The 10,359-nt window shown below is 45.8% G+C and overlaps 1 protein-coding gene across 1 annotated transcript in view; it reads left to right on the plus strand.

The window, feature by feature from the left end:
- The window catches only part of LOC102436139 (sodium leak channel non-selective protein), a gene marked incomplete at its 5' end in the record, with an annotated part of 82,701 nt that overhangs the window by 67,048 nt on the left and 5,294 nt on the right, over positions 1-10,359 (plus strand). The window contains 3 exons of the mRNA XM_023748056.1: positions 2,520-2,677; positions 5,750-5,900; positions 7,257-7,406. Coding sequence (XP_023603824.1) covers positions 2,520-2,677; positions 5,750-5,900; positions 7,257-7,406 — 459 coding nt within the window. The remainder of the gene's footprint in view (positions 1-2,519; positions 2,678-5,749; positions 5,901-7,256; positions 7,407-10,359) is intronic.

A 10,359-nucleotide genomic window follows, 5' to 3' on the forward strand; every position in this document is an offset into this window, starting at 1 on the left:
TTTCACACCCCACTCAAATGAGACTTACTACCCTATCTCAGACATGGTTTTGTTGTTGGCATGGACAGATATTGAATTTTGAGGGGCCATTGGTGAATTGCAGAAGGCTGTCATCGACAATCCAGCAGAATATGCTAGGAGGGGAGAAGGACAGAATAGATCCCTCTTGTGTCCTTTCCAACTAAGAATGTCCTCTTCTTCTGGCATTCAGATGTTGGCAAGAAAGGAAACCAAGGGAGCTCTGAAGAAACCAGCCCTGGGCTCGGGGCAAGAGAAGGGATGAAGTTCAAATGATCAAAGTAACAATATAGTACAAATTCATGATCACCTCAACCTAAAAGAGTAATCCTGATTACAAGTGCAAATGAGTTATTTCAGTGATTTATTAAAGTTACTACTTTTAATTATTTTGGGCTTAGTATTGGTCAGTTTTAATAATGAAGCTTACCCAAGATTTACTAGAATTAGCCAAAGCAGCAGCAGCTTCCTGCTCCTCCTCCTCTTTCCCATTCTTCATCCAGCAGACACTCAGGCATTGCTCTAGGCACTGGAGATATACCAATGAGTGAGATGGACAGGTCTCCTATTCTAATACAGGAGACAAAATTAAAGTGAAATAATCATTACAATTTCAAAACCTATAAACACTCTGAAGAAGGTAATAAGGTAGAGAGCGATTGGAGTCAGGAGCAGACAACTTTAGCAGGAATGGTCATGAAGGCCTGTCTCTTTGATCCAATATCTGAAAAAGGAGGAGAGATCAGCCATGGGAAGATCTTGGGGACGATCTGAAAATAGTTTCAGGAAGAGTTGACTGAAGGCATGAAGACTAAGGGCCCAGAACAGGCTGAGTAAACGGGCTATCTTGGTCTAGAGCTGGGGCCCGCACAACCAGGCATGGCTTTCTCCACCCCCTTTGCTTGTTCTTCCCTTGGTCCCCCCACTTCGTCCAGGCACCAGTGTTGGGGATTTTCTTCCAGGACAGTGACCTGCATGTACAGGTGTCTGGCCCCATTGATCTCTATGACTGCTGCCTACAGGAACATGCCTTCCTCTGACGTACACATGTAAGATGGCACCACCGCTCACATGTTAAGATGTTAGTAACTGACAGGAACTCATGGCCCATCAATGTCCCTGCCTCTCACTCAATACCTGGTTTAAAGACACAGCCAGGCTGGCACGGTAGGTTCTGTTGCCTGGAAGAGAGTGATACATGGAAGATTTCACAATCTTGAGCTGCTCTGAGCAAGAAGAGGGCAGAGCTGGGAACCCAGTTCACTTGTATGTAATTGTTCTAATAATGGAGGAGAACTGAAAAGGAGTGTTCATTCCACAGAAGAACAACTTATAATAAACGTTTACAAGCTCCTAGTATCTGAACTCGGTGAGAAATGGATCATGTACATGTGTATGTTTCATTTCTTGTGCTAAAATAAAGCATTCCTGAGCCACTCAGCACGTGTGTTAGAGGAGCACCCGGCAAGGCTGAGTCAATGGCACGGGTATGGAAAGAAAAGTCTGTGGGCTCGATCCCCAGTAGGGGGCGTGCAAGAGGTAGCCAGTCAATGATTCTCTCTCATCATTGATGTTTCTCTCCCTCTCCCTTCCTCTCTGAATTCAATAAAACTATCTATAATAATAATAAAAGCATAATATGCTAATTAGACTGGATGTCCTTCCGGACATCCTTCCGGACGACCTTCTGGACGAAGCTGGGGCTGCGAGGGAAGCCCAGGTCCCGGGTGCTGGAGGGAAGCCCGTGTCAGCAGCCGGGGAAAGGAAAGCCTATGCTTGCACGAATTTTGTGCATCAGGCCTTTAGTACCGTGGTCGGCAAACCGCAGTTTACCGACCACTGCTCTAGTATATTTTAAAAAAAGAAGAAGAAGAAAGAAAAGCCTAGTCAGGTTAGTGTCTGTCCAGGACAGGCAGAGGGAGAGCTTTCCTCCCTCCTTGGCTGCAAATGCTTAGTGGTTGTGAAACTCTACAGAACTAGAGGCGCACCTGCAGAAACTATGTGCTCAGGTCTTTATTTTTTGTCACTTTTTAATATTTTTAAGCATTTTTATTGCTTTTTAGAGAGAGAGGAAGAGAGAAAAACATCAATGTGAGAGGAAATCATGGATCAGCTGCCTCCTGTATGACTCCCACCCAGGATCAAGCCCACAACCCGGGCACGTGCCCTGACGGGGAATGGAACTGGCAACTTTTTGATGCACAGGAGGACACCCAGCCAACTGAGCCACACCGGCCAGGGCTAAATTTATTTTTTAGTTACCGTGGACATACAATATGATATTGGTTTCAGGTGTACAACATAGTGATTAAACATTTATACACCCTAGGAAGTGCTCAGCTTTTATCTCCCAGCCAGCCTCGGGAAAATGAACAGCTTCCTTGCCTCCGGTGCCATTGGCCATCTTTTGAGAAATGGCTCCAGGTGTGAAAACAGAGCCCCAGAGAATCCCTGTGGCCTAATGATGATTTACATGCCGAGCTGCTGTGCTCTGCCACCAGGGGGTGATCCCGACCTTCCGCGTGAAGTTCCTGCTGCGGCTGCTGCGGGGGCGGCTGGAGGTGGACCTGGACAAGGACAAGCTTCTGTTCAAGCACATGTGCTACGAGATGGAGAGGCTGCACAACGGCGGCGACGTCACCTTCCACGATGTCCTAAGGTACTGGGGGCGGGGGGGGGTCACAGCTCTGTGCCCCAGAGCTGAACAGAGTCGAGACTGACGCTGTGACCATGAAAGGCCTCGTGAAATGCAATTAACAAGTACGTTCTGAACCTAACAATGCCACATCTGCTGTGGTTAGAAGACTCCATGTGGTCTTCCTCGCTGAACTTTACTGGTCGTGTTCAGGTGAGCGCCTCCGGGGGGCGGGGGGGGGGGGGAAGGAGTGGCCTGAGGGGCCCAGAAGTGCCCCTTCCAGAATGGGGGCTCCTGAAGGAGGGGCGCGGAGGGACCTCGGGAGCTCGGGCCCACCCTTCCTGTTTTAAGGAAGGAACTGGCCCAGAAGAGATGAGTGACTTGCTGACACTCAGCCCCTGAGGCCAAGCTGGAGCTAAAATTCAGATCTTCCCACTTGTGGGTCAGGCAGGAATCTGCCTGGGCTGCTGTGTCATGGGTGCCCCAGGCAGGTTGACAAACCACGGTTTCCAGACGTGTGGTGAGGATCCAGACAGGACAAGGGCACACTACGGCCGGAGAGGCTACTCTGTTAGTTTGCTCTGACTGCTGTAATGGAATACATACACTGCATGGTTTAAACAACACAACTACTGTCTTCACAGCTCTGGAGGCTGGAAGTCTGAGATGGAGGTGTCAGCAGAGTTGGTTCCATTTAAGGCCATGAGGGAGAAACTGTTCCACCCTCTCCCTCAGCTTTTGGGGGTTTGCTGGCCATCTTTGGCCTTCCTTGGCTTGTAAAAGCATCACCCCAATCTCTACCTTCATCTTTACATGGTGTTCTCACTGTGCATGTGTGTGGTCTGTGTCCAGATTTTCATTTCTATGACACCGGTTATATTGGATGAGGGACCCACCCCATTCCAGTATGACCTAATGTGAACTAGTTATATCTGCAGTGGCCTGTTTTGGAATAAGATCACATTCTGAGGTACTGAGGGTTCGGACCCTAAAATATTTTGGGGAGGTTAGGGGGAGAACAATCAACTCAGAAATTTTCTTAAACAGGAGCCCATGGATAATATTCAGAAGGTCATGGCCTTGGAGAGGAAAACAATTACTTCTTTACTTTGACTATTCACTCACTAAAATGCAGCATTCTTTTTTATGATGCATGCAGTCAACAAACCATGTTAATATTAGCAATACCCATGTCTTTGTCATCAGTAGAAATCATAGGTATTTTTCAGGTCACATTACTGCTATGGCTGATATCTTAAAATATCCTTAATGCACACCGGTACTTCTAACTTATGGTAATCATTTGACCTCAGCTAAATGTTATTATTTGATGCATTAATAAAGAAGCACTTATTTTATTATATTACTCCTTTCCAAGAAAATAATTTGAGAACTCTATTTTTTAATGTATTTTTATTGATTTCAGTGAGAAAGGGAGAGAGATAGAAACATCAACGATGAGAGAGAATCACTGATTGGCTGCCTCCTGCTGAGGATCGAGCCTGCAACCCCTGGCATGTGCCCTTGACTGGAATCGAACCCCGGACCCTTTGATCCGCAGGCCAATGCTCTATCCACTGAGCAAAACCAGCTAGGGCTTGAGAACTCTATTTTGACACAATTGGTTTCCTTTGAAATAATGTGTATTTTATTTTATGCATCTAAAACATGATTCTAAAAAATGTCTCATGGGCTCCCCTGCCAACGGGATTCATGCCATGGAAAAGGTTAAGAACCCTCTACCAGCACCAGCTATTTTCATCATGTTGCATGTAACTGGCAAGTTAAACAGTGGGTATTGAGTCACAAATTTCAGGAGCAATCAGGTATACAGAAATATAATTATGATTGGAATTTGAAAAAATGCCAGGAGAGGAAGGATCTGGGGGTGTTCTTTCAAGGTCTCAATTTTACCTCCCACTATTCACTTCTTCCAGGAACAAGCGAAAAGGCAGAAAAAGATGGGGCAGGAAACACAGATGAATAGCAAAGAATGACAACTCTTTCGGAATGTCAGTCTTTTCTTCTAGTGACAATTATTTTTAGGCTGAAAACGAGGCATCTAGGCATACCACTGCCATTAATATTGTATTCAGCCTCTTTGGGACACAGTGATGCATCTGATAAAATGAACCCAGGCAAAGTCCATGGTAGCATGGTTGGCCTCTCCCTACCTTCTAGCCAGTGTATGATGAAAACAGTTCAGCAATGATGAGCTTCTTGATGAGGCAGGGGAGAAAGAAAGAGCAAATGCACTTTTTCCCTCCATGGTGGGAAAAGACTTAGCAAAGTAGAGATCACTGTACACGTGCTGCATGGGGACGGGCCTCTCAAGTGCCACCATGCTGTGATTTGGGCTAGGGAAACGGAACTGAGGTCCCACCCAGGCCAGGCAGGGATGGAGCAATAACTGAGATCCTGCAGCCACACTAGGGAGCGCCAAGCTGCCAGAAGGGGCTGCATCCTCCTTTGGCTGTGGACTCCTCAGCCTGAACACATGAGTTGCCTTATTGCCCGGGAGCCCCCATGCAACACATTAGCTGTGTTGGTTTCATTTGCCGCCGTCTGGATCTATTGTACCGAGGACTGAATGGGAATGAATGTTTCACTCTGGTTTTACAACCATCAACATTAATGAGGAAGATCCAGGGGGACAGATGAGATAAATTGAGAGGGAAATGGGGGGATGGGAATGCATAACTTGCAGCCAAGCATATTAACCACCACCAATTGGAGCTGAATGTGAATAGACAGAGCGGTTATCCTTCTACAGGGAAAGTTCCAGAATCTTAAGCAGCTGATTATTAGGGCATAGCCTGGATCTTTGGTTTTACAAAAACTTACTGTTATAATCACCCCACTAAATCAACATATTTCATCATTTAACAAAGTAGGTACATGACTATGCCCATTTTACAGATGAGCGAAGAGAGGCAGTGAGGTGACCTAACTAGCCCAAGCCATCCAGTTAGTCAGGGTGGCATCAGACTGCTCCACTGGTAGGACTGAGCGATGACCTCCCTGGATTTTGAGATCTCTAAGAGTCTAAATCCCAGGTGAATCAGAGCTGCAATTGCTGTTATATTTCCCCAACAGCATGCTCTCCTACCGGTCGGTTGACATCCGCAAGAGTCTGCAGTTGGAGGAGCTGCTTGCCAGGGAGCAGCTGGAGTACACCATTGAGGAGGAAGTGGCCAAGCAGACCATCCGCATGTGGCTGAAGAAGTGCTTAAAGCGCATCAGAGCCGTGAGTGAACCAGAAGCATCTGGCATTTTATTTCCTCCTCCAGAGCTTCCTGAACAAGGGGATTAGATCCTTCTGTGATTAGCCTTATATCCCTTCAACTATGTCAACTTCTTCCACTTACCATGGTCAGATGATGATTCAAACCTTAACTCTAGTCCAAATCCAGTGGTACCCCCTTGAGCAGAGTCCATAAGAAGCTTCCATTAAATCACATTTTTATAATAGAGTGTGACTGTTTCAGAAGCAGTTCGTTGATATTACAATATTCATGCTGCCCATTTATTAATCTCAGCTGTTTAAACTGCCAGCAATCTCTACATATTGACTGGCAACTGAATTTACAAAACTACTTTTCATTTGTTCCTAAAAATCCCCAACATATTGTTGATAATTCTGTGTGATCTTTAATTAAAGACCACCTCTCCTGGGAGTGTAGCGATCTGTTTGCTGCTTCCTGACCTATAAGCCTATGAGATTCTCTAACTCTTAAATCCATGAACATGAGCATTAACTGTGTTTGCATACACTGTGTTCACAATGGGCATTTCTATTAGGTAATTAATTTTATGAATGCTTTTGACTTATGCTTTACACACGGGGAAAATCAAATTAATCACTAACCATTTCTACATAATAGATTTTTAAAATCCTGTTTTTCAGAACAACATCAACTGCAGAAACACATCTTTCAATTGGATGAATTAAGGGCCCCAGAGAAACTCAACACCCCAATCTCCTATAGCCAGGCACCTGTCACAGCTGGCCCACCATAGCTCTGCTAGATCCAGGGATAGAATCTGCAGTCCAGAGGCCCTGCAAGGGCTCAGGGAGTGCAGGCCCACCACCAGGCTGCCCTGGTTCCTGTGTGTGCCAAGACAGATCAGCCTACTGGACCGGCCCGCTCCAGTCCAGAACCAAGACAAAAATGAGGGTTTCACTTTTGCACCCAAGACTCTCTGCCTCTTACATCTTAGAGGAAAGGGGCGATCCACATAGGCTTAGCGAGCACAGAATAAAATAAGAAGGGGGAAAAATCAGATCACCAACAACATTAGTGATTTAAGAATTCTAATTTAAATAAAACACAAGCTAGTGCCAGTGAACATTACTCTCAATGGTTATGCAAATGAAAATAGAAAGGGTAAGCAATTCTAAGCCTCTAAGCCTTTCTTTATGGGAGTCTAGAAAAGAAATTAGTTAATGACCCTTGAAAGTTCCGAAATTAGTTGAAACTTCCTAAGAGGTCACCAAGCCTACAGTCTTTGGAGCAGAGAGAAGAAAATATGACTGACTGGTGGGGCAGAAGGATGGTGGGCTGATTTTTCCGTTCCTGCAAGAACAATCATATTTCCACAGAAACAGCAGCAGTCGTGCAGCATTATCCACAGCCTGAGAGAGAGCCAGCAGCAGGAGCTGAGCCGGTTTCTGAATCCCCCCAGTATCGAGACCACCCAGCCCAGTGAAGACATGAACGCCAACAGTCAGGATAATAACATGCAACCTGAGGTATGAGTATGAGGTGTCTTTCATTCAAAGCTATTCTGTGCATGTTTAAAATAAAAGATAAACCGGTGCTGTTTGCAGCCATTTCAAAGAAGGTGACAATATATCTAATAGGAAGGTTTTACATTAAAAAACAACAACAATTGGCCCTGGCCAGTTTGGCTCAGTGGATAGAGCATTGGCCTATGGACTGAAAGGTCCCAGGTTTGATTCTGGTCAAGGGCACATACCTTGGTTGCAGGCTCCACCCCGGCCCAGGCTTGTGCATTCCCTCTCTCTTCCATTCTCTCTACAAATCAATGGAAAAATATCCTCGGGTGAGGATTTAAAAACAACAATTGGAATAGGGTGATCCAATATTATATTTATGTCTTTGTGGTCCCTGAGTTAATTGAGGTTATTTGAAAAGATTCTGATTTGTATGGATACTAAAATAATGTTAATGCCCTGGATTTTAAAATACTGTTGATCTCTCTCTCTCTCTCTCTCTCTCTCTCTCTCTCTCTCTCTCCCCCCCCCCCTCCCTCCCCATCCTCTTCTCTGTCTGTCTAAAGAGTTAATATCACCTCTGTCAGGGCTTGATTTAAGTCTGGCAATATCACTTGGTTTAGGACAGGGGTGGGGAATGTCTGGCCCACGGGCCATACATATAAGGCCTGAGAAATCATCTGGTCTGGCCCTGCCAAGGCATTAGGGGTGAGTTAATTACATGTTTGACCAAATGTAGCAGGCTAATTTTTAAGTTGATAATTTTGTATGGCCCTCAAATGATGTTATAAATATCCAAATGGCCCTTTGGCAGAAAAAGGTTCCCCACCCCTGATTTAGGAGAACAGGGTTTGCCTGAAGCTCTGCCCTAAATGTTTTCTCCTACCAAGTCATAGAAACTTGCAGTAAAATCAATGAAAAGGTTTGAAATTGACCTTCCTCCTCCTTAAATTGAGGATTTGTTCTTCCTCAGTTGGGCATGAGAAGAGCATATGGAGTTTGGGGACGATTAACTTGGAGGCTTCCTATTTACTAGGGCACAGCATATTTTCATTTCCAAACTCAATCTACATGTCCATAAAAATACCACAGAGTCCCAGGTGTCCTGGAGAGCCCTGTGCGGTGAGACAGCTGGCAGAGGCCCTGCCCTTTGTGAGGATGCAGTTATGGACTGGGTGGAGTTGATCCAGAATTCTGAGAGTCCACCCCCTCCTCCCCCTTCCGACAGCATCAGACTTCCGATTGTATAGTGACACAGTCAGGGGCCAGCGATAAACACTGAAGCCTGAGGCTTCGTGGCCCAGTGGGATGCTCCAAAGAGCCCTCTTGTTTATAGCCCAGATTTGAATGGATTTCATGTTGTTGGCTCCCCAGCCTGTAGGAATCATCTGCCACCAATTACAGGCACTTGTTTAGGAGACAGTCAACAAAGAGGGATATGGAGGTCTCTACAATGGCCCTGCCACCTATGTGCCCTGAGGAGGGCTGGCAGTGCCTGAAGTGTAGGGCTGAGATAAGGTCAGGATAGTCAGATGGGGATGAGTCAGGAAAAGTGATGATTGCAGAGCTCTCTGGTTTTAGGTTAAAAGAGCAAAAAAACCCAAGAGGTACCCAAAACATCAAAAGGGGATATTGAAGGCCAATGTGCTGATAGGAAAGGGGAAGGTGAGGGTGAACCAGAGGGTGGGTAAAATGTATGGAGAGTCTCAGCATTTCTCTTTGACTTTAAATATATTTTATTGATTTTTTACAGAGATAGAGAGTTAGAAACATCGATGAGAGAGAAACATTGATCAGCTGCCTCCTGCACACTCCCTACTGGGGATGTGCCCACAACCAAGGTACATGCCCTTGACTGGAATTGAACCTGGGACCCTTCAGTCCGCAGGCCGATGCTCTATCCACTGAGCCAAACCGGTTAGGGCATTTCTCTTTGACTTTAGTCTTTTATTGAATTGATTGGGGTACAGGTTTCAAGTGTACAACTCAATAAAACATCATCTGCACACTGTATCGTGTATTCATCCCCCCAAGCAAAGTGTCTTTCTGACCCCATTCCCCCCCCCCCTTTGCCCACCTCCTCCTACCCCCCATTCTTCTCCCACTTCCCTCTGGCTATCACCACACTGTTGTCTTTCATCCAGTCCCCCAACATCCCTGACAGCTGTCAGTCTGTTCCCTGTATCCATGCCTCTGTTTCAGTTTTGTTCCTTAGTTTATTTTTTCATTAGATTCCACATATAAGTGAGAGACTTTAGTCTTCATTGATATAAGATTTGATCTCCTCCAAAGCCCATCCCAGCTTTGTCTGTGGAGAATTTTCTTTCTGAAGCTCTAGGCATTGACCTTCAGGTTGGCAAGAGCATGCTTCCCCCAAGCCAGACAGTGCCTGCTGCCCACCCCCACCCCCGCTCCACTTCCTTCCTGGAATGCCACCATCCTTACTCTAGTAGTTGTTTATCAGGTGTGGAGGGAATGTGGACATGGGGGTGGAGGGTTCCTTGAGGGGAGTCAAAGAAAAGACACTACTTGAAGAGTAGGGCTCCTTTCCTCACGGTGTGCAGTGGTGACTCACTTTCCTTGCCTCTATTTTACTCAATTTCACTTTTCCTTTCCCCATTGTGGACATTATAGGTCCATTAGGTCCATATTGTTTTTCCCACTAGTTTCCTGTCATTTTCTTTCTTTTTTCAATTATAGTTTACATTCATTATGATTCTGTATTAGTTTCAACTGTATATCATAGTGGTTAGAAATCATGTACTTTACAGAGTGGTCCCCCCCCCCCCAACCTGGTATTCCAACTACCTACTGAACCCCATACATAGTTATTGACTATATTAGAGAGCCCGGTGCATGAAATTCATGCGGGGGTGGGGGGGGGGCAGTCCCTCAGGCCAGCCTGCACCCTCTCTAATCCGGGGCACTGACTTCTAAACGCTCACCTGCCTGCCTGCCTGATCGCTCC

The sequence above is a fragment of the Myotis lucifugus genome, unplaced genomic scaffold (assembly GCF_000147115.1).
Source record: "Myotis lucifugus unplaced genomic scaffold, Myoluc2.0 scaffold_1109, whole genome shotgun sequence".
In the NCBI taxonomy this organism is placed as follows: Eukaryota; Metazoa; Chordata; class Mammalia; order Chiroptera; family Vespertilionidae; genus Myotis; species Myotis lucifugus.